The 25,958-nt window shown below is 37.2% G+C and overlaps 2 protein-coding genes across 3 annotated transcripts in view; both read right to left on the reverse strand.

The window, feature by feature from the left end:
- LOC140327134 (uncharacterized) overlaps positions 1-2,685 on the reverse strand; it is a 36,927-nt gene extending 34,242 nt beyond the window's left edge. The window contains exon 1 of one of the 2 annotated variants that reach the window (XM_072406344.1): positions 2,550-2,685. The gene's annotated coding sequence lies outside the window, so the exon portion shown is untranslated. The remainder of the gene's footprint in view (positions 1-2,549) is intronic. The other variant, XM_072406346.1, reaches the window with a different exon arrangement.
- A 2,805-nt stretch (positions 2,686-5,490) lies between these two features.
- NWD2 (NACHT and WD repeat domain containing 2) overlaps positions 5,491-25,958 on the reverse strand; it is a 146,436-nt gene continuing 125,968 nt past the window's right edge. The window contains exons 5-7 of the mRNA XM_072406347.1: positions 17,864-18,005; positions 14,512-15,101; positions 5,491-13,783 (exon numbers count right to left, since the gene is read on the reverse strand). Coding sequence (XP_072262448.1) covers positions 9,851-13,783; positions 14,512-15,101; positions 17,864-18,005 — 4,665 coding nt within the window. The 3' untranslated portion in view covers positions 5,491-9,850. The remainder of the gene's footprint in view (positions 13,784-14,511; positions 15,102-17,863; positions 18,006-25,958) is intronic.

Consider the following 25,958-nt stretch of genomic DNA (forward strand, 5'->3'; position numbering starts at 1 on the left):
TTATTATTATTATAACTAAGTGCCAAAACTACCCATTGAGACTGTGTGCTACATTCTTATCAGTTACATGGTTTCCAGCTGTCCCGGTGAACCTAACAATGCTCCCTCTTATGATATAGAAAAGAGAAAAGGGGAGGATATTGGAGTGCTTCTTTAGGGTGACAACACTCCACCACCACTAGCTTGATTTCTAGCATATTCATTAGGCAAAAGTAAAGGAAAACTAATGCAGCCACCACATCAAAGGAATGGCAAGCTATGATATATTAAATGTTGATACTTGAGTTTGGAAACTTTCATTGTAAAGTTTTGTTTTACAAATTGAGATGCTTTGTGTATCATAATTCTATTATCAAATTAAATTTATAGTTCTGTATAATATAGTGGCTATCTTTATGTCACTGAAATCTCTCAGTCTTTCTGAACAGTAAATGTTAAAATCTCCACTGCACAGACAGCGAATTAGTCACCAATGAGATCTCACTGATAGCTTTACATTAAGAGAAAGGACAACAGTGTACGTGCACAGCCTGTATATGTACTAAGCAAATACAGCTGATTAGGAAAGGAGTTTTAAATCATGGACACACATGGATAACATTCTTTATCAAACTAGATATAAATATATATATATAAGGACGCAGCACATAGCGCAGCAGTGCATTGGTAAGGTTTGTCATTAGGAGTGAATGGCACCCCAACAGACTGATGCATGGCAGTAGGAACAATCCTAAAAAAACACTTTTTCAACTTAATTGTCCCTTATTACTGTCAGTACAGGAAGTCCCCAGCAAGTTCCCCTGCACAGGGACAAGAAGCCAGGGAAAACCCCAAGGAAGTTGTCTGTTAAATTTCTCACTTATCTATGTCTGGGATCACAGACAGAAATAAAGTCAGAAATCTTAGGCTGGAGTAAGGCTCCTAATAAGGTTTTGTGTGTACACACAAACAGTCCATAACCCCCACATTCACACAAAGGGCTGGGCTGTTCTCTGCAAATGATACTTCAGGTAAAACTTCTGTATTGACTATATAAACATTTATGAAATATTAACAGAAGAAGCTAAGTCACATTGATCCCCCTCCAACTGTCACTGAACAGCATGTATTGTGTACTTAGCTTGTGGCCAATACAATTATCACACAAATCAGTATCTCTCTCCTTTTTCATGTAATATGTCAATAAAGCAAAAAAAGATATGAGACAATTACCAATCATCGCACTCTTGCCCTGGATCTCATTTCATATATGCAATGGTAACAAATACTATGCATTCAGCGCAGCATCCACAGAAAAATTAGGAAATACCCAGAAAAAAGGCCGGGCATATGCAGGTTGTTGATTAAATAATGACTAATAAGTCCCTGATAACTATCCCTGACAATTGCCCATTACCAGTTGACCGAGCCAAGTCATGCCATAATCTCTCCATTGCATTCTAAACACTCAATGAAAAGTATCCACCATGCTGGACAGTGAGTGTGGAAATGTTTTATATTACTTCTATTGTGTCTTCAAAACACTTGCAGAATAGATTAATACTCAATGGAATCAATGAAATCAAGAGCAGAACTTTGTGCAACCCTGTCAAATACTAGCACCTTAATTCCACCCATAGCCTTTGTAAATCCACACTACGGAGTCACCCTTACTTCATACATTGTCAGTAATATGCAATATAGAAATAATTTATCAATCAAGCAATAGTAAAGTTGCATTCTCAATATGGTCCTGTGAACCGGGGGTGGAGGCCCAAACTACTGCTTGGCAATGTTGTCATCGGTACCTCTGATAACTTTAGAAATTCAGTTTACCCCTACCATGAATATCATGATTGAATGGAGCCAGTTTGAAAAAATGAAATCCCTGATTCTGCTTTGGTGTACTTTCATTGCAGCCGAGCTATAAAAGCCATTTATCTCCAAAGGTGTTAGAATGGAATGGCACCTATAGCCAGAAAACCATTAATCAGCTTCAACCAGTGGGTAGAGCCACCCTGAATCAAAGAGGGGCACAAAGATTAGAAAAATGGACAAACCCCTTCAAATCCCTTGTATCCACACAGCAGTTTTATTTAGCTGTAGCTCACTTCTGGCAATCTATATTCTATACCATTGTATATACAATTTGTATCACACACCAGAGCAGGATAAGGACACATTCACAGTATTGCATTGCAGGGTGCATTATATCACACATAGATGGGCCAAATAATTTCTTTTTAAAAACATTCAAACTGTAGATATACATGTGGACCAGCCACTAAACAAAGCATTAAATTTCCATTTGAAAGTAATTGTTTAAACAGTGCAATGAATGTGTTTTATTAAAGAACAAATTTAAATAGAGCGTAAAAGTAATTTTGTTAAATATAGTAGCAAGCCACATCTCTACTACCCATAGTCCCCTTTGCTCTCACCTGTGCTCTTTTCCATACTCCGACAGGTGTGTCAGACAGGTAGATGATGTTTGTGTCAGCAAGACAGGTAAAGCAAACAGCACAATACAGATCAGACACACATAGAAGAAAGTAGTAGGGGTCTCTTACTTGAACTCTCCAGGCCTTTGGGACATTGAGCTCCTTCCCTGAGCAGCTCCCATGGTTTGTCAGCCCGTCATCTTGATTTGAATGTGAAAATAAGTGTAAGTGGTTGAAGCAGCTCCCAGTTTGCATGACCTCTTAATGAGGGACGGGAGCTGGTGACACTGGGAATTAAGTGTTCACGTGACATGAAAATACATTCTTTCATACTTCCTAGATGTAGTGTGTGTAACTCTTTACCTGCAGGCTGAGCCACATCCAGACACTCCTACAGCATAAAGATAAAAGGTTTTACAATGCACACAATAGGCTAATGCTGCTCAATCACATTGTGATCACTTTTACATTCACTTTTAGATGTGTAGTACATTACTCAGAGGCCCTTTCTCTTTTATCAATCTTCTTTTTAAAAATTAAGCATTTCATAAAAATACCCAATAAACTGACAAATACATTATTATTTGCTATTTATGTACAATAATATTTGCAAATATTAGCAAAGCCATGCAGTGTCTCTAAAATAAATTGCATTTTGTACCTGTTTATGAGTAAGCACAGTTTGCATTTTTGCATGTATTACCATTATTATTATTATTAATACTATCATTAATAATAATAAACAGTATTAATATATTGCTGACATATTACACAGCGCTGTACATTAAATAGGGGTTATAAATGAAATACAGATACAGACAATGACACAAGAAGAGAGGATACTACTCAGAAGAACATACATGTACTATAATAGAATAAACCTGCATCAAGTATGGAGGAGAATGTAAATCAAATTATTTTTAAAAAGCAGCAGTGAGACATTCATGGAGTGGTATTGGACTGCATATGTAACCTCTTAGGTCCCTAGGACATTTACTCCCAAAGTGACTTTCTTCCATGAATACTAAGAGATGGTATTGTTGAGAGTTCAATAATAAAGTACAGGAGAACTTGGGGGTCCAGCAGTACCCTTCCATGTGTGCATGCATTCATGTATGTACGCACCCCTAGGTGTCTACTTTCAATAGCTCTTGCTGCAGGTTTAGCACGGTGACAGCACAATGACTTTAAGGGATTTATTACAGGAAGGTTTGTGCAGAAGCTGAATGTTTTGTTGTATTTCTGTTTGGTTGTATTTTTTTTAGTCCTATGTGTAACAAGAAACTACAGCAGGTGATGGTAACCAGAGCTGACTCATGCAAATAGCTTTCCACATCCACATCAAGGATAATAACCCACTACATGATGATTTACACTTATGTTTATATCACTGAGAACTGCTGATATTTCAAATACCTAACCCCCAGGTTATACTCTCATTTTTCTCACTATTTCACATAAAACATATATAGCAAAATGTAACAAAATGTTGCAGCAAACAGAAAGATTTATTCCTGTTTTGTTTTGGCAACAGTTTGAGGCATACCAGGCTATTTATCAAGCCACAGGATCTAAAGCCTGATGAGTAGCATTGTATGCCTTTTAGCACTGTTAGTGCACAACTAAGAATGTGTCCTTTTGTTATACATTACGAAACTGACAAAGTAAAGCAAAATGACTTTTGGTATAGCACCAGTCATCAGAATTGTTTTTTTTCCTCCATCATTTGTATCGTTTTAGTGCTGCTGATCTCCTGCAGCATCTTCCTATCTACATGCACACACTACAGTGATGGATAAATTACATTTCTTAGCACTAGTTTCTTATTCGTGATAATGCTTTCATACTGTAAATTGAAATGGTCACTTGTAGTCTTCACTGCAGATCTGTGTGACAAGGTACACAACTGATAGACTGGAAAAAAGTGTTGTCAACCATTACCATTACCATTAAGGAATGCCTTCAAATTACCTTCATTGTAGGATTAGCAGATAATTTTTATTAAAAGCTGCAGGTGACTTTTAAAACTACATTAACATGTTAAAGCTTATATGAGATTTTAAAGCAGAACTAAAGCTCCACTTTTAAGTTTCCATGATGAGGCAGGTCATTAGTGAAGAAAGGGACAGGTAATGTCCCTTCGGCAATGAGGCCTCCTACCTGTGCAAACGCTCTGGGTATCTGGCAAAAAAGCTAAGCTACACATGCACCGAATCAGCTAATGGTTGGCAAGATACCCAGTGCGTTCTGGGAATGAATGAACTCCTATGTGCTTGCGCGGGAATTATGTCATCCTGGCTTGGCCAATCAAGACGGCTGGAGACTGTCAGCAGGACGAGAAGAAGGAAGAAGGTGGTGGAGCCCTGCGAGGGAATGGGGATAGGTGAGTTATGCAGGTTTAGTTCAAATTTACTTATTGAGTTCACCTATATATTGAGACTGTCACGTTCCCTCTCATGACTGAGGTTAGAAAATTTGAGAGACTGGCTACACGTGAGGTTATCTGACAGTCTCTTTGCTTTCACTTGTTTCAGTGTTGTTGTTGGTAATGACCACACCTCTGGTCTCAGCTGCAGCTTGTTATCATTACTCTGTGCGGTCCTCTCCTGAGTTCCTGCTCATACAGTTTCTATCGAAAATAAGTTACTGCTCTTTGTATTTTGGTTGTTACCCTTTGCTCATTGTTACTAGGCCTCAGGGAGACGCTGTTTCGTTCATCTTGGAAGGAACCAGTGACGTCATACCCTGTCACTACTACTAGGGCATTTCAGGGCTCCTATGGTCTAGTCTGCGGTGTATGAATCCTCCCACCTTCAGGATCTATTCATACTGACAGGAGTCAGGGCTAGATTTAGGGTTTCGGTAGGTGGTGACCATTTCCCTCTCCCTAGCTTGGAGGTCTAGTCCCTTGTCATTATCTTCCTGTTTTGATTCTGGTGTTCCTCCCTTTCCCCCTTACCACACATCAGAGACATGTGACAATTTCCTGTACAGCATTACAATAGCAGTTACCTGAAATATTTTTTCTTATATTTATTTTTTTGTTTAAAAAAAGAATGGTCAAATGTGATTCAATATAACTTGCTTTATTTGTACAAACAATGCATACACAAGACTATATTGTCTGAAGACTGCAATAGAGTTTTAATATAATACCTCTGTAACAAAAGGTAACTAAGTTAAACATTTATGAAAATATAAATCTCTGCTTGGGGAAACGCTCCCAACAATACAAAGTTTTACATAAAAACATTCAGTATCATCTATCAATTGCAAACGAGATAGGAAAAAAATCATTCAAGTCACTGAATATACTCTATTGGCTTGTACACAAAACACAGATGTATCACAATGGCCTTTATTCAATAACACAGTACACAGGGCAATGCTCTGCAGTGGCTCATAACAGGTAATCCGTGGCCATTCTTAAGCAGCTAGTTAATAGCCAAAGGAAGGCTGACTTGTGGTTGGTTGGTATGAGTTACTGCACACATTACTACTATTTGAAATATGTTATTAGAAAAAGAATAGGTCTACCGAAAATGTATATTTCACTTGTGGGTAGAATACTGAATCACTTACTGGCTGCTTATATGCCTTAAAGACTCCAGAAATAAGATCCCCCTGTCATATTTAATAATCATTTTGGAGGCTTAATGGATTTTGAGAGGATAACCTAAAATGCAATGATATCATGTTTAAAGTGCTCAAATGACTAAATAAGCTTAATCAGCCATAACATCTGCAACATGTATCCAAACATATTAGTAGTTTGGACTAGACTGATCTCTGAAAGAGCAACAAGTTTTCAGAAAGAAAGAAATATTCATTTGCCAGATTTTTTGAGACTTCAAACAGAGTATTTCTCGAACAAACTATGTGTTTCACTCTTTCACAATTTCTTTTCACAATCCCATACAGAGAAAAGTAAAACATGCACTTAGTATTCTCCTTCTTCCTAGCAGCGTGTGCATAACCTATTGTTACCCTTTCAATATGTTCAGGTGGGAGGAACTGGTAAAAGAACGCTCTATACAAACGCCAAACCAACTTGTTGGAGCTAATACACATTCATGGACTTTATTCTCAGCCAGATGTGATTGCTCTGTTTGGAGGTACATAATGCTGTCACTAATGGTATCATTACACATACCCAAAAGTTCTGGGTGTTAAACTTTCCTCTGAACACTATGGGGGTGCAGAAAATGAGTATATGCTATAAGAGTTGTTTACTTCCTGCATTGTCTAGTTTAAGTGTAAACGTAAGTAACATTATGAATCCAGTACGAAAGCAAGACTGCAACATTTAAAATGTTTTCAAGGTGAGGCACTTGGCTGAAACTGGGATTATGTTCAAAATATCTTGCAAATGGAACCCAAGGAGATATGATAAGCCAGTATGTGAGTTGACTTGCAAACATCACCAAATGAAATATAGATTTTTGGTGGAGACCTTTTAATAATGTCTATTGTATCTTAGTTGGGCATCTCCCATCTTAGAATCTATTCAAGCAGGAACTTGATGCCTGATAAGCTTATTAAATATAATTCTTTTGAAAAGCTGGGAAAAACCATGCCATGTCATACATACACTATATTAGATTAATGCAAATTCTCAATAAACATTTGATAACATACGGTATTGAACAAAGTGGTAAAAAAGTTGAGAACAGTCAATAGCTGTATGTTAAACATTTCATTCAGCACATCAAATATAAGAAATTCACTAGAAATTCAAAATATCATAGAACCTTTGGATATATTATTTGATATAACAGACTATTTTTGACAATATGCAGGCATTATGACAATCCCAGAGTATTAGGTTGGTCATTTGATCTGTATGTTACACAGAATAAAACAGATTTTTTAAGGCAGATGTCAAAATGAAACCATTGCAGATCCACAAATGCAATGTTCTGGTGACTTAGTTTGACCGTTTATATTTAACTGATAAAGCTAATCTTGCATCATCATGATGTTTTCAGATGTTCTTTCTGAATAGCAATTAACCAATACATTAAACTTAAAATTAATTTTGGCTTTGAGGAGCTTATTTTAGAGTGTATCACACACTAGGCGCCAGTGAAAGGCTGCAAATGTTAGGCTGGGGGGTGAAGTATACCATAGAAAATGAGTCAGGGTACTGCACTAATCGCTTGGGTTCTCAGGATCACACTGGGATTGGATATATAACAAATAGAATTTCTCGTTCTTGTTATTGTACAGGAATACATATTGGTTGAGCCGATTTATTCTAGATAGATAGATAGATAGATAGATAGATAGATAGATAAATAAAATGTGAAAAACAAAATTTTCTTTATAATTAGAGACCATCAACTAACTTATGTGTAGCTTTGGATATCATAAGGAACAAAATCCCTGCATCTTTTCATTGCTGTCTATGTCTCCACAGGAGAGATTTACTCTAACTTTTTGTCCTGGTGACAGGGAGTACAAAGGACAGAAAATATTGGAGAAGGTTTAGAACGTTTTCCTCGTATTTCTTGTCCTGTTATCTCAGATAAAATGTGAGGGTATTGACACTATGGGGACACGTAACAGCAAAAACAGCTTTGCAGAAATATTAACGCGTACCTAAACTCAGAAATTTTACTTTACATAAAAGGGTAGGCAACTCAAGTAAAATTATGTTGATTGTTTGTTTTTTAAGTGCAAAAAAAAAAAAAAAAAAAAGGTGCAGCACCGTTCCCGATGGCCCAGGTGATCAAGAATCAATGGGAGAGCAAAGCATCCCGGGATATCTATGTCACGCATCCTGGGAGGCTCTTGGGTGCTCTTTCTGCGGATGCCCAAGCATCTCAGGCATGCGCAAAAGGAGCCCGTTTGTCTAAAGGAAAAAAAATTGCCGATTTCACGCATCCGCAGTGAGATTGCCAAGTTTTTTTCCCAGCTATGTCATCCAGCTAGGTCCTGGGATTACGCGAGACCTAAAGGAAGAGACCTCTGGATGGATTGGACTGCCCTGCAGGATTAAAGGTAGGTGTATTTTTGTTTATATAGGGGACTTTTGGGTTTAGCTCCTCCTTAGGATTTCCCCTTAGAATCCAAAACTAACAAAAAACTGGAGTAGGGCTTTAACAGCTGATTTATTTTCCACTTTCTGATGCTTTCAAGGTAATATACATTTCTATTGACCTTTTTATCATCATTATTGACTTTTTAAATAAATCAAGATTGCCTAATCCTAATTTTAGACTTGGAACACCTGAGTACAGACACAGAGAATGTTAAACTACTGACTCCAAAAATATTCTCCTACATGTTGGTATATGTAAAGGACCAGTAGTGGATGTAGCCAATAGTGGGCCCTTGTGCAGAACTGACCTGGAGTCCCCTCTTGAACTGACTTGTGGGAAGTTCTGATGCCCTAGTGTTGTCTGTTCCTGTATAAGACACCCTTAGACCATCCTTAACTAACCACAACCCATGTGTAAATAGTACAGCCTAGAACAGTCTGGAGCATACTTCTCGTATATCAGACCAATCTATGGTACCACCAGACTTTACCTAAAAGAAAATTGCCTATTGATAATCAATTTACACTGTAAAGCTCTCGTAATTTGCAGAATAGGAACAACAAATGTGCATTGCTTCTCTGCAACAAATTGCTTTGATTTTTTTTTTTATTAGTATCATTTCTACATGGCAGAAATCATGTTTCATACACATAAAATATGAGAGATCAGGGGAATGGCACACTGAAGAAACATCTAATAGCTGGAAAAGTTTTCTTTGTTGTTCATCTTGTCACTGCAGATACCAGCTTCATTGTTTTCCATCTAGCCCTAGTATGACTATGTTTAAGTTAGTCATAAATGTTTGATAGGAAACTAGTGAGTGACCATAGATTACAGCTTTTATCAATATTTCCCTAAACAATCACATATGCATAAATTACATGTAAACATACGTACGTATGTAATAGGCACACATCCATAATGCTCCTACGCTTTTTATGTTGAAAAAAATAAAAGATTCCGGGTGAAAATAGGCTCCCCTTACCCCAAGTGTCAACTGACTCTGCAAAAGTTGAAAGTATTGGATTTTTACTGGTAAATAATATTTATGGGCACCTTTAGCCACAGCATAGGATTGTTAAGGCCATGACTGAATTTGCAACGTGGTAATAGTTTTACATATTTTCTGTTTGTAATTTTAGCATGACAACAGGAAAATGATAACATATATAAGCTGTCTCAATGTATTCTCAGTGCCTGATATATACACATTTACTATTACCTGTTGGACAACAAAGCTATTGCTATATATTTGAAGGATGAATTTTTTTTAAATAGTGATGCTTGAAATCACATGAATAATGACATGAATAAATCAATACATGTAATAACTTTCAGATCAGAATGATGTGTAAACCCTTTGTAAGCATCCATGCTTTGGTGGTCTCAGTTGTTTGCCGCAAAACTCTGCCCTCTACAGTCAATGGCAGAACACATTTTCTCATAACAAAAATTATGTTTTTTGGTTGGTGTTGTCTCCGTTCCTTCACCAGAATCTGACACCGTAATGGGGCTGTCTCTGGCAAACACTTCAGTGGATTCTCTCCATAAACAGTCAGGTGACATTTTATAAATGTAATTATTGCACTTGGGCCGAAAAATATGGGACTTGTTATTAAAAATCTGCCGACTGTTGGAAGTTGCAATTTTTATTTTCAACGTGGCGTCGACTCTATCCACAACTGTGTAAGTGCCAATACTCCCGTCCTCGAATCCTACAACAATATTGAGATGTCGCTGTGAAAGTGCAAGGAATGTTGGAGTTTTATATAATGAACAAGCACCAATGCTCTTTCCGTCTGCAAGTCTCATCACTATTAAACTTGACACTGAATTATCCTCATCATCATCCCCATTGCGGAAGCAAATGTAGACAAGATAACGTCCATCACAGGACAGGCTCTGTTTCCATATAATGCCTGATGAGTGCACCACTCTGAGCTTTCCACTGTGCAAATCCAGAACATTGAACTTTTCATCGCCGTGAGTAATTATTCCAAGCTTTCCATTTGGAGAGATTTCAAAGTCATTTAGATTTTTCAAAAAGTTGCTTGGAAGCTGCACTCTCCTGCAGACAGCCTCCTCCGCCAGGCTCCAGATGTTCACAGTTTCGGTGGAAGTCATGAACACAACAAAATCTGGACAGTCAGGGATCAATCTGAAGTTTACAATTGTTGAGCCATCATCACAACAGTATTTTTTTGTTATGCTTCCAGTCCATAAACTTACTGCCAGAAGCTTGTTCTTGGTCATGCCGATCAGGAATGTGTTTGCAGTAGTTATTAATGCATTCTTTAAGGCAGCTAAAATATTACATACTTTATGGCCTGTGGCAAGCCTCCATACTCTAGATGCATTTTGCTCACAAAGAGAGACAACAAATTGATCATTATGTGTTATTAACAGCTGAGATATTCTTTGACCACTAATCCGAAAAAGATTTTCACCAGTACCAGTATGCCAAACATATTGGTTACATTTGTCATCTGAGGTGACCAGCAGCTCCCCAGTGGCTGTAAGCACACAATTTACCACATTTCCTTCATGTTTAAATGCAGATTCAATATAACCAGTGTTAAAATTCCATTTTTGAACAGAATCAGATCCATCTAGTGAGTAGATGTAGTCTCCTCTGCCGGACAACAAAACCGTGTGGACAGGTCTCCCTGTCTTGTCAATGTTGGACATTGCTGTTAAGATATCGATGTCCCAAATGGAAAGCACACCACTAACAGATAAGGACAGGAGTAAATTGTGATGGCTTGATTTTACTAATTTGACAATGTTCCCTGAGATTTCTTGTAAACTTGCCATGCATTGCCCAGTGTCTCTTCTCCATACAAATATAGATGAGGTATTTTCCATGGAAGCAATTATACAGTCAGAATTTCCGGAGAGGGTAGCTGAAATAAAACGCTCATTGCGCTTTGCCCTAAATTTTTCTGAAACTTTCCACATGCGTGTGTCTAGAAGTTCAATACTTAGTGCTTTACAAATAAGAATTGCACTTTGGTCTTCAGATAGTTCAGTGCTGATGACTTCACTGTCTCCCTTGGTACAATCAAATTCTTCAGTTACTTGAGGATTTGTCATTTCTTCTGTGTTCCACACTGAAAGGCTACCTTCATTGTCAATCATGACTGCTTCTTGATTTGTATCAAGAACAAGAATGTATTTCACAAACCCTCCAGAAAATTCAGATGTAACAGTTGACAGCTTCTCTCCCGTACCCAAATGAAATATTGTGGTAGTGTTAAGGTATTGTCCACAGAATGCATACAGTCCATCTGAAGAACACTTGATGCAGGTCACCTCATACCAGCAATGGAAATTGTAAAGTGGCCAGCCATAAAGTAAGTCTATAACATTAACATCTTTGCTTGCTTCCAACCAGGCCAGAGCATGTGTATGTGATAGGGTAAAACCATTTATAAGGTTTGGGCCTCCTCCGACTCCTTTGGAACCTTTAATTTCAACTTCAGACAAAAGGCAAGAGTTAAGGTTGTCATAAATCATTAGGGTGTTTTTTGCTGTGGACACAACAAGGTATTTTTCATCTGCAGTAAGCTTCATCCCCATAATTACAAACTGGGTAGTTGTGATTTGCCTTAAAAGCTGCCTTGATTCAACATCCCAAGTACTTATAGTGCCATTCTCAAGTGCTGAGATTATAATATTTGGACTGTATGTGGGGAGGACCTCGGTAATGTGCAATGAGCTAGATGATAGTGAAATTCTTTCAGGGCTGTAAGTAACATCCATGGAGGAATGGAGTGGAACAATTGAACAGTATTTAGGTCCATCTTTGTCACATTCTAAAAGAAGGTTTCGAAATTTAGGCAAAGAACTTACGACTGGAAGAAGTATTTGCTGTAACTCAGCTGAAAGTGACCCAGGGTTTTTAAGAACTTTGTTTTTTATGCTTTGAAGGGTAGTTGCAAGAAACTTCAGCTCTTTCTCTTGTGAATAATTGTATGCTGTTTCTATGTCACCTAGTGCCTTGTCAAACTGACCGATTTTGATCATTGTATAGAGCCAACTAAAGTTCATTGTAATCCCAGACATCATTTCATCTGCCATACCACATCTTATCAAATGATGCAACAGTTCTGTCATTTTCCTGTGATTCACAAAAAAGATATCAGGCTGTAGAGGATTGCACTGAAATGCCCAGGGCTGTTCTGGAGCCTGCCTGTCAAATTCATTTTCATCAGGATAAGGATTTCCATCATTGTGTATGCCACTATGTTCATTCTGAATGCAGTTTTCAAAGTATTGATGCTCATTGTAAAAGGGTTTTTTCCTTCCTCCTGACCACACACCCAGGAAATACTCTGCCAGATTAGCATACATCTCTTGCAAATCATCATCATTACTAAGATACAATTTCTGGGCAATTAGGTGAAGGTGTCTGTTTGACCATACCAAAAGTGTAACATTCCTTACATGCCTCTCTACTAAATATCCAGTAAGATCTTCTCTGATTTGTGCAATAATGCGATATGGTACCCTTAGTGGATTCAGTGGTTTCCCACTGGCTAATAACTCATTCATTACACTGTTATCAAGCGCTAAAATATCATCTAGCTCCACCTCACTAAGACCTGTTTTGGCCATTGTAATGTACCCTAGTGCTCTTGACACCAACCGTAGTCCACACTTGTTTTCCAGTGAGCAGAATAACTGTTCTATATTCTCATGTACAGTAATGCAAAGTGTTGAGTCATCAACATCTTTATGAGATCTCCAGCTTCGGACCTCTCTGAAAGTCAGGTTGACAAACATTGGCAAAGTACACCTTGAGAAAGCTTCATTGACATAAATTTGCTGGCCTGATGTTACCTTTCTTTTAACCCTCAACAGCTGATGTTTAAGTATTTGGCTGCACATTTTCCGATCCCGTGGAATAAGTTCTACGTAATTGTCTTCATTGTGTATAAGGCACCTTAGTTTTTGGAGCATTCCATGCTTGTTTGGCAGTGTTGATATGATTATACGAACTGTGCGAGGAAGGTGTATTGGCAGCCACCAAAGTTTTCTAGCATCATCATTGTCTGAAAGTTGTTCAAGACTGTCCAACACAAGAACAAGGGGTCTATGATATGATGACTCATTCAACAAGTTTAAAAATAGTTCCCGAAGATCCAGGATCTTTTTTGGAATGCTCTGCAATAAACATCGGTAATTTACTGCTAGTTGTTCACAAAGGCTTTGCAGTAAACAGTTTAGTTCAGAGCTCATTTCGGTGGATCCCAGGAATCTTACAATGACCACTGGATCTGAATCTGTTCCAATTTCATCTTGAAGCCATGAAAAGGCCTGCAATAAAAACAAAAGTCAGAGTTACAATGTTTCACTTTTAAGTGAGCTCACTGGATTTTGAAAGTTGGTAGGATTAAGCCATTATTCTCCAAATTCCTTAAATACGCTTTTACAACACCAGTTTTTATTGGATAATGTAACCTAGTCTTATATATACTTTCATACTGTATTATGCTGTTTACTTTTAATTCACTGTGTTTATTTTACATTTAAAAATATTATAACAGGGTACACAAATATTTACAAGGTTCACATTTCTCTGCAAAATAGGGAAACTAAAAATAAAAATAAAACATTCCTAGATTGGTGACCTGTTTCAGCCAAGCAGCAAATGAACCACCACCTACCACCATAACATCACCACCATAACTACTAACAGCACATAAAAAGGGGAAGTGATCATACAAAATGGATTCAGACTAGCCCCATGCTGTCCAAGATTCCTAAAACAGGCTAAAGAAACCATTGCTAGTGATTTTGCACCATAAAACATGGTCATAATATGGGAAAACTGGTGAACTTTCAAAGCAACAATAAGGAAAGCTATTTGTGACAGTAAGTGAGAAATAAAGAATTTTATATTTTCTAGCATCTCTACAGGTACATTATTCTAATTATGTTTTTGAGTTGTGAAGGTAAAGCAGAGTATTCAATGAAAACCCACCCAAAAACAGGAATGTTTATCCCTCTATATATAGATCACTACTGTATATTCAAATCTTTACCTTTTTTGCTACTTCTGCTAATAGTAGGGTTTTTCCAGTGCAGGGTCCTCCATATACAATAAGAGGATTGGTATGTCCTGATTTGGAAGGCTGTATGTATTTATGAACCAGGCTCAGTGCTTCACATCTGTATTCATAGAAGTTAGAGTATGTCCGGCAAAGAGACAAGTGCTGTAAGATTTCATCATACAGAGAATCAGTCTCAGTGTCAAAGTTCTGCTGTACAGTTGCTTGGATGATATCAATCATATCTTCATAAAACTGTTTACACAGCCCCTCTACGTAATGATTCTCCACTTCTTGTGAATAGCCCAATTTCATATCACAATGTGTCACAGAGGTGTAAACTCGAAGATTGGATGATGCCACAATAGTTGGAATAAATTCATCCCTGAGTTTTATCATTTTCTCCAGGGCTTCTGGGTCTCGCATGATCTTGTTGTCAGCCTTAATGACATCAGTATACTTGGACATTTCTGGGATTTTTAGGTGTTTTTCAATATTGGAGATTTTACGAATATAGCAAACACATTTTTTTAAAAATGCTGCTGTTTGTTTTCCCAATGCAAAATCAAACTCATCTTCCAAGGCTAAAGAAAAAAAGAAGATTGTTTAATAGTATTCTTATAATAAACGGTAAAATTATACAATAAATATAACACTACTTTCAAACTGATTTCATACATGGTATTGTAGCACAATTCTTTATATTTATGATAGCTAACAATTTTCTCCAGGTTTTTTCCCAGGGTAAAACATATCCTACCTTTGGGTAGCGAACATCAATGAATTAAATATAAGATTATGCACTGCTGAGAGTTATCTCTTTCATCTCAAACACAAGCCATGTAAGCTTCAAATACCAATATTAGTAAGACCATTTTAGGTCTGCCTAAGTAAGATCTTGCATTTTGGTAATGTCAGTCACCTGAAGTTACTTACATAAAGAAAGAAGACATGTAGATATTGTAAAATATATGTCTAAAATTGAACTTCTTATTTGGTTACCCAGAACCCCCTATTGTAGTGATTCAATTGCCTTGCAGAGTTCTCACTGTTTCTATTCTGAAGATATTACAAACTACCACATTAGTATGCCGTGTTTACAGTTTTCAAACTGGTCTGCAACTCAATTGCTTTGAACCTGAAAAACAGGACTAAACAGATCCTCCTGGTGAATAGTAAAAGTGTAAGTCTTCTTTTCTTATATCTTAAAAACATGTCCAAAAAAGGAGAAGTTTTTACACAACCTTCTTTTATTTTAATCTATACTGGAGAGTTTTTTGAGCAGTGTATTACATGAAAAGTATATTTGTTTTATAATATATCCATATTTCATTTGAGATCATAAGTAGGTATCAGTGTTTTGTTTGTCTGTAAATAAACAAATTTGGGTATTTAAACCACAAAGATTCTTCTGCTTTAGGGAAGCCGTTAAATCGGATTGTATTCTAAAGAGTCAACAGTGTGCAAGAAAGGTGTCATGCTTTGAAATCATTTCAGGCTGACCAGGGAGTGTAAATTAAGTGTAATATGATTGTCCTGCAGGCCAGTAACACTACACACTTTGATTGATAGAATGTCTTGCAGAGATTTTGATGTAGCTTAAGCCCCAACTTGTTTGATAGCTGTCTTTGTCCTTTGAAATCACGTTCTGACCCAGAGAAACAACACAGAATAAAATGAACTTATTCAGAGTGAGTAGAATTCTCCTCTTGGATAGTTGGTATTTGAGCCTCCATTGGAAAACTTGAATCTATCCCAGTGGAGGAAACCTTTCCATCAGCTACACAGGGAGCTATATAAATGTCCTACAGAAAGCCCCCCTGCCCCCCTAAAAAGTTTAATATACACTTAAAGCTAAAATACAGATAATATCTTATATCACCAATAAATGGACTTTAAAGGCAGCTAATTTATTAAAAACATTCTTCAATGATTTAATAAAATATATTTTATTCAAACATTAAAAGGAAATATACACTTCATACTACCATAAATATTTTACCTCTGAAAATCACATTAGGGTTTATTTTCAGGGGATGTCTTTTTTTCATGTACAAAAAAATCTGTATTTATTCATGTACAAAAAAAATATATAATGGTTATATATACCATTATGTATATATATACATAAGCAAACAAGTGCAACATAACAAGAAAATGCGTTGACAATTAACATATGACTCATAGAGTAACATGCAGACACAGAAACAAAACTTCCAAAGCTTTGTTAACCACAAACAGTAACCAATATAAATCTGAGTAAAAGAAAAAAAAATCAATCAATAAATATGCATTGCTGCTAATGAATGAAATACTAGCAAGGACCCTTTGAAAAGAGAATCCACCAACCTCTTATTAGTTGTAGTGTCACACCGGAGTACTGTAGGTTAATTAACCCTGTGATTTCTTCACCCCCTTGCTCCAGTGCTTTGAAAATCTCCTGCTCTCTCTCTGCTCTCTCCTTCCTTTTGGTATCCCTCTGTGTACCACGTGATCGCAGCCTCGGAAGAAGCCAATAGGGCTTACTTTCGGGGGGAGGGCTTATATTTCAACCTTGCATGATTAGCATGCTAGGGCTTACTTTTGGAGTAGGTCTTATTTTTGGGGAAACACGGTATATACATGTAATTCACATCTAGGCTCAGTTTTGACGCGTTACACAGGATCTGCTTCCTCAGGAGTTATGAGACAGGCATCACAATTGAAACAGAATATTTTAGCAAATAAAAACATTAAAACTGCTCACTGCCACATATTCTTGTAAAAGCAAATCCTCTAATGGAGCCAAACAGGCAGCTCTGGTATCCACAGACAGCCCTCAACAGCTTCATCTTTTTTATGTAAGTAGATCAAATAAATAAAATATAGCACCTTTAGACAGGTATATGATTAGGTAATTCTGGTTCCTTATGTAGGTATAGAAGGTCCTCTCCTATCCCATTTTTTATCCTATCAACATTATGAACTCATACTGGGCTGTCAGCATAAATGCAGATTAAACATCAAATTGGGAACCGTTCTGGCAGGGACCCTAGGGGTTGTGAGGGGTGCCACAACCACCACATACAAAAAAAGTTTAAAAAGTAAATAGTTGGCTGGGAGCTGGTTTTTACCATGGCAACTTCATAGAAGTTTACAGCTTGTGATCCTCTAGAGTTCACTAAAAACCAAAGTTTGGTTAAACTTGAACCTCATTCCTAATTTCTATGACACACTTTAAAATTTTCACAAATTTAGCACATAAAGTATTTTGCTGGAGTTCTTCAAAATACTCCCCGAAATGTGGCCAAATAAGTAAAATTGCCATTTACCTGAACAAGTATACAAGGGATCAATGTATACTTACCTGATGATAAATATCTTTTTGCTTGGCTGGGTTTCAACTTTCCTTTTTCATGAAGCAACTTTACTGCAGTGTTAAAGATGTTTTTGATCTCTTCCACTACTGCTCGCCATTTCTCATGCTCTGAATTTATAGAAGGGTCTCCCTAGAACATAAGGCGTTGAAATGATTTTAACTGGAAGAATTTAAGAATGTCAGAATTTATTTCAAGTACCCGATTTAAATCATTGCAATGCACAACACCCATTATTCTTATTGCTTCTTCACTTTCTCATGAAAGTTTTTTTCCTAAATGTGGATAAAAAAAAGTATTATTTGACCTTGGAGTTTCAATATATTTTAAATGGTTGCTACTTAAAATGAACATTAGAAAATGGTATGGTTATGGATAGGTTTTTAAATCCGTCTAGCTGGACACAGGCAGCAAAAAATGACCTGATAAGGGTTTTACTCCAAGTAAAACTAAAAAAATATTTTATTTTGTTTTTTTTTATAACTTGCTATGAATTTGCACATTCTCCGGGATGAATTGTATGATGTAGACCCTTCTTGCAGCTGAACTTGTCCTCCGACTGCTTACATTCTTCTTGCACAGGAGTTGGTAGTCAGCTGAAGAACAGCAAAATGGCAGTAAAAGAGCAGAAAAAAATAACTACCACAATACCTCTGACTCACAATTAGTAAATATGTTTAGTTGTGCTGGTAAGTCATTTTGAAAGACATATCAATGTCTAGTGCTCGGCATAGCATACATCAATGCTACCAATGTACAGCTTTAGTTGGCCTACAACATCAATGGCTGCAGTTTTGACACTTTAGGGTTGATTTACAACAGGCTGTTCAGTTAGCAGAGTGTCACTCCACAATTATCGTGAATAACACTCATTTTGCAAAGAATACCCAATAATGTGCAAGGAAATGTAAAACAACATGATTTTGCTTGCATGTGATTGCATGGCTAAAGTTATCAGAGCTTCACCTCATTTACTAACCTATGTATCCCTTGTACAAAAAAGTAAAAAAAAAAAAAAATTACTTAGTAAATCAACCCCTTTGCATACCTGTATAGTGATACTAGTTATTTATACCAACCTCTAAAGCCACCGTTTATCTCATTGATTTTCTTTTTTACAAAGATTCTGGTCAAACAAATAGATTTGTCCATCTATAGGACATCATATAATATTAATAATTACTTTTCTGCTAGTATTAGATGTGTATTTACAACCAAAACCATACACGCTTATATAGGAGATACTACAAAATGGCAGAGTGAACAAAGAAGGGTGGCTCAGGATGCCACAATTATACAGCATTGTAATATTTGTGTGCTGCGTGTCACTTTTATTACATCTAAAGTAAATTTGACATCTAGAACTCTTTCAGTTGTCATACAATAGGCTCAGCAATGAATATATTACCCCTTACTTTCTTCTGTAAAACATTTCACTATAAAGAATAGCCAGAGCCACACAACAACAAGTTATGTGAGCTCATTAAATGCTGGTTAAGTATTAAACAGGTGGACCCCCCTGTTTTTGCCTGCAAGGTAACCTAACAGACATTTCAGTTACATATTAGCACCAAAGAATGAGAACAATGAAAAGCATAAAAATACTGTTACAGCTTTATGAGATTCAGATTCTGAGATGATCAGTTTCATTTTTTATATTAAATAAACCAGATTTTTCACACATTAACGTTCACTGGGTTAGGGCAACCGACTCTTCCAATGCACCACAATGCACAAGCATTCAGTTGCCTTAATACATTTAGAAGCATTCTGCATAACTAACACAGTAACACACAGCAGCGGGCAGGTATAGCCCAGCCCTATGAGTATGCATTACTTTTTACATAGAAGAAGATAGACTATCATAGGAGAATCTGGGTGATCCTTTAAACCTGGAATAGATTTCCTAAAAAATAATTTGCTATGCTTTCAATCCTGGACCAGATTCAAGTTTGCTGGTTCACCCAGGTTCTCACATGATAGTGACTTCCCCAGTCCCCAGTCTTGGGGAGCTTTATTAAATCAGACCTAATGGGCCTGATTTTTTTAGAGTTCTCCAAGGCTGGAGAGGATACATTTTCATTAGTGAAACTGGGTGATCCAGCAAACCTGAAATGGAAATGTTTTGAATCCTGGACCAGATATATTCAAGGTTTGCTGAATCACTCAGTTTTACTTATGAAAATGTGTCCTCTCCAGTCTTGGAGAGCTTTAATTAAGCAGAACAAACGTCTACATTTCACTCTACAGCATCATGTTTGTTTCGGAACTATTCACGATCAGACTTTTTTTTACTATACTGGCTCAGAAATACAATCCTGTAAATCCTGGTACATATTCAGTTTGTGGCTGTGTCTACAAATGTATACAAATACTTGCTTCTCTTGTTGCCCACATCAGCAAATATTGCTCTCAAGAAAAGAAACCACCAGTTGGAGTTTGTGCAGAGACTGATGCTGTGTCAATGTTTGTGCATGTCATTTATATCAGTGGTTACTGGGCTTTGGGCCCCTACAGTGTCCTGTAGTCTCAGGTTGGTCGTAGGAACCACTGCATTGGAACGCAGGAGATGATACTCCTTATAGTGTTAGTTTTTGTACAGACTTCAGCCAAGGATTTTCCTTGATCAGAGAAGCAACAGAAAATAAAATGTGGAATGAAAAAAAAATGAAATTTTGAAACAGAATAGTTTTAAAGAAAGCTATATTTATTTTGTTATTGAACCATTTAAGAGTCATTTATGCTTTAAGGCTCCTAAAAATGCCAAACGTTTGTCTTTTACTCACATTGATCTCATTATAGTTCAGGTTCCACAATGCAGGCTCCACTATATAAACCAGTGACTGTTCACATGAATGGCAGTAAGCTTGTTGTGCACAAAAAACACATTAATAAAGAGTTCTTTTATGAAGAACCTTTGATTTAATTAACTTTCAAATATATTTTCATATCATTTCATAGCAATGTTTTGCATTTTCAACCCACTGGTTCATAGATTGTAGCCAGAACCCAAAAAGCCTTATTAGGTGATAAAGTGTGTGCCTTTAATGGAAAGCTTACTTAGTGATATAGTCATTGTTCTAGGACAATTGACAGAACTATTGTATTTTCTGTTCCACTAAACCATATTGGTCCTGAATTCATAATGAAAATGTAAATAGTGAAATGTTATGAGGTTAAGAGGCAGAACGAAGGAGTAGAATACAACTGGCCTGATAAAGTCTTGGTGTGTGTCTATTATGTTTGCTCATGTACAAAGCCAATGAATGAAAATGCAGGATTTGTATTATCAGCTCTAGAAGAAAAATAAGGGAAAGGGCTTGGCTGGGAGCTCAGTCCAGGATAACACACATTCAGCACTGCTCCTACCATAGGCCAGGGTAAGGATTTTGTCTCAAGCAGAACATTTGTAGGGGTTAAAAAAGAAAAAGACTCTCATTTTAGCTTGATCATTTTATACCGGTTTTCTGCTGCTGTAGACACTGAGGAAACAGCATACCAGGAATGTCACATTTCCAGTTGTTTGAGCTCAATGTAGAACTAATCTCTATAAGTAAAAAATTGTGATTAGGCAGGTCCTTTATTAATTGTTAATAATTGTTATAATTTTTACAATTGTTGGAACAGTGAACCCGTGTTAGCTTAGGTCTGGCACAGGAGGACTGTTTAGTGTATAGAATTGATATAATTATTAAAATAAAGTTTTTAAAACAAAAAAGTTTTGCCCTGCAAAAGCCTGTCTTTTTTTCTATAAAATCTACTGATTGTATCAGGCTGTGCACTCTGAGAACACTCTATTATGTATGTTTGGGTCGCTTTCCCTGGTAGCACTTACTTCTTAGGTCCTTTAATAATCTTACCTGCCTGATAGTAATTTTTAAAATACACTCCTCTGTCCTCATTTTGTCCTAGGCCCCGCTGTCTTCTTTTGCTCTTCTTCCTGCTTCCAGATCTTCAGCCAACTTGATTGGCTGGTCCTGGATGTAACTTACACATGTGCGCTTGAGTTCATTCAGTTCCGGAAACCCAGGGTATTTTGGGATACCCGGAACATCCTGGCATCATACACATTAGCAGCTCAGCGTTTTCTTTTTAGAAGAACATTAGTGAAGTTAGTTTTAGTGAAGAAGTGATATCACCTGTTTCTACAACAAAAACCTGGCTGACTGCAAATTTTATGCAGTTCTGCTTTAAAGCAGAACTAAATGGAAAATAAAAAGATCACACTTACCTTTGATTCCACAGATTCCTCAATCACGCTGCAGCTTTTCTTGAACAGGTCCCATGCCATCCTGGAATTCTTCTTCTTCGCTGCCACCATTTTCAGCCTTCTTCTGGATATGCTTGCTAGATCAAGCAATGCGCAGGCACCAGTTTGTGTGACGTAGCTTGCTGTAAAAGGGAAAAAAAAGAGAGCGGATCTCACTGCGCATTTGTGAGATCAGCATCTCTATTCCCTCAGTGAAGGAAAATGCCCTTTCTGCAGAGGCCTGAAATGGAGCATTCTGGGAGCGCAAAGTGTCCTGGCATACATACATCACGCATCCTGGGAGGCTCTGCGCTCCCACTCCTAATTTTTTTTTTATGATACTGTAAAGCTAGGGTTCTAAGGCTCTCTAGGCTTCCTCCAGAGGTTGCTTGGGGTTCCATAAGCAATGAGCAGTTTGTGCCACTCAAGTCAATTTAGGTGACCCCAATGATCTTCTTGGCTTTCTGTAAGGCTGACAATCTTTCACTGCCCAGCAATGTAAAATGGTCCCACTGACCACCAGGCTACTATTCTGTGAGCTGCGGCTATAGTAATTATTAAAGGGGTTCCCTGAAGATTAAAAATTTATTTCAAGGGCTTTCCCCATGTTAAAAAGGTAGTGAAACACTGCTGTAAAGAGAAACGTCATTTTTTTAAGAGTATTTACTATTAAACATTTATTTATTTTGTAATGCCAACCATACGCTGTCAGATCATGTTTGCATGGATATTTGTTACTTAAAGCACTGCTCTTTTTATTTTTAATAAAATGGCAGTTACTACAGATACACTGTTTAAAGATTTGTTTAAATATATGTCCCTAAATATATTAATAATAAAGTATCCATAAAGGATCACAAAACTATGTTTTTTTAACAATGTGAACAGTGCTTGCTACTCCCTCCTGTATCTAACAAACTGTATGTTTTTACTTGCCTTATATTTTGTCTTAATAATCTGTCTAAAAATATTATAACTTGAAATGGCCTGCTGTAATAAATACAAACTATGGAAACTCCTAATGCCTTTGTATAAATCAAACATTTATAAATATTTGTACTATGGGCAGAAACTATGACACAGTTACCAAGAATGTAATAAATAATATTCAGGAACACTTTGTTGTTAGGTAATGAACCACAGAGCAATGCTTGCATGCACTGTGCTCTTATCAGTTTATATAACGTGCATTTTATTAACAGGTCCACTTTATGTCCCCATAACCCTGTAAATTATATTATTCCTGCTTAAATCAGCAAGCACATGTAAGAAGGACTAGAAAAAAATCATGTAATAAATGTTAATACATTTTCATCTGTAATCACATAAATGATGTACAACCCATGGGCATTGTTAACTTGTTTAATGTATTTGAACAGGCAAACAATTTAAACAGTATTATCAGATACAGGTAATTTACTTGAATATACACTTTTTACTTTTACTGTGTACTTTTATTCAACAAAGTTTGCAATAAATATAATAATGTAATATGAAAACAGTAGCTTCAGTCTGGGAAGCTGGTATTACCCCTTCTAGAAAGTTGTTTCTTGTAGGAATTATGGATAAATGCCAACAAGTCTCTGACATTGACATTTGTAGTGGGATGTTGGAGAGTTTCTTCAAATTCCTTGCCCTTTTTAATCCCTCAACAACAATGCAAATGAGGGCCTTTACTATTTCACTAACTCTCCTAAATCTTTTTGAACCATTCCTTGGTAAGTATTTCAGTGCTCTTTGATTTGTCATCAACCTGATGAGAGAATCACTTCTCATTCAGCTTCAACTTGTGGGCAAACAACCCTATATCCTCATCAAGCACACTGGGAAGATTTCCTCCTATTTCCTGTGCAGCCACTGAACAGGAAGTGAGGACAAATCTCCCAAGCAAGGATACAGACCAATACAAATCTGAGGTTCTTACATTTCCCTATGTATTAAAAACTAAACACAGAAAAGTTGTGGCTACAAAACGTAATGGCATTATTTTATATTCATTAGTAAAACCGGTATATGAGAGCAACAAGTAAAAATACAGGATAGTTACACATTAAGACATTGCATGGCAGCAGACCTATGTTTATTTTGAGTCTGAAGTGCAGAATAGTAATCAAAAAGGACAATATACCAGAGGACACAGTGGAAATCTGTCCAGAACTGTCAATGGATTGCACAGCTCTGCGCTGACGAGTACCCGGTCAGACAGGAAAATCATAACTGTCAATGGAACATTACAAGCTTCACTTACTTTTGAAACATTGAAATCTGACAAGAAATGTTTAAAAAAACTGTTTAGTAATATCATGTTACAGTGATGCTTTTTCATAAGTTTGGGTGAGTTCACTTGGACGGTTGGGTAGCAGTTGCATGGTGGCTTCCAGACAGAACACTGCCAGCCGCTGATCAGCTGCCACCACCAAGCTTGTACAAATGAACAAGCGTTGGCATGGTTTTGATGGGCAGCTGGTAGATGTTTGTCAGCAGCCTCCATTTCCTTACTATTACATTTTAGATGCCATGGGCATAATCCTGCTTGTAGTATCTGTCTAAGCCATAAGTGTTTCACTCCCTCACCATCCATGTGAAGTAACCTTTACCATGTGCAAACAAATGATGTTAGTAATTATTTTTCATCAGCTGGACAAACTGGATTTATAAACAGATTAATTATTATTATGTATTTATATAGTGCAAATACAGAGGGATTTACAGAATCCATTTCACAAACCATAGTCGTGTCCCAAACATAATCTAAGGCCAACTGGGAGAGGCAAAAAAACCTACCAGCGTGTTTCTACAGTGAAGGATGGGAACTAGAATGCCTCAAGAAAATGCCCACAAACACAGGGAGAAGATGCAAACTCCGTTGAGATAAGGTCATGATTGGGATTTAAACCTGATACACCACTGCAACAACGTGAGAATGCGAGCCATTTAGCCACAAGGTCATCCAAGATGGACCAAGCATCATGCTTGCCATACATTACTGCTCTAGGATACCTATAACCCGGAACTACAAATGAAAGCACCTAGTTGCAGTGCAGGACAGGCGAGGCTTTACCATTGAGAAAGCTCATTTTTGTTATTAGTTTTGGATTGAGCAAAGAATAATTACAATTTGATTCAGCTGTAACCCCATGGTTCTTTACCTGTTAAGCATATGGGTAGGGCAGTTATTGTTGTTGCAGTTGTTAGGCAGGAAGGACCAGATTGCAGTATAAACTCTATTCTCCCCCACTTTGCTAATAATGTGCTTTTGTCTCCGCATTGGAAAGCCTTCCCATCACATCTCATCTTCACAGATGTTACCAAAAAAGAGTTCGCTCTTTTTATTTAGTACTAGTACAGCAAACTCGCCAGACACCAATCCTCCAATCTAATGCCACACTCTTCATCTATAGCAAGCCCCCACTCAGCCTCAAGAGACTGGTTAGGTTTCCCAGGACATGTATGCCCCCAGGACAAGGGGTTGGTGAAGAACTGGGAGAGAACCATGGGTCCTGGGGGCAATTGTGTCCTGGGAAACGCAGCCAGTCTCCCGTGGCTGAGCAGGGGGCTTGCTGTAGGTGAAGACTATGGTGTTAGATAGGGGGACTGGGGTCTGGAGAGTACTGTTGTTGGACCAGGGCCTTACAATATAATATTATTTTTTAAGTAATACTTTAAACCTCTTAAACATTTTGTTATAATTTAAAAAAATTGTAATGACTGACTGCCTATTTCATAGTTTTGAAATCTAAAACTTCATTACACATGAAAATGCAAATAATGCCGATTACATTTTTTAATGTTAACATCGGACAGGTCCTTTTTGCCAGACTAAGTATATGGGGAGA

Source organism: Pyxicephalus adspersus, chromosome 3 (genome assembly GCF_032062135.1).
Source record: "Pyxicephalus adspersus chromosome 3, UCB_Pads_2.0, whole genome shotgun sequence".
Classification (NCBI taxonomy): Eukaryota; Metazoa; Chordata; class Amphibia; order Anura; family Pyxicephalidae; genus Pyxicephalus; species Pyxicephalus adspersus.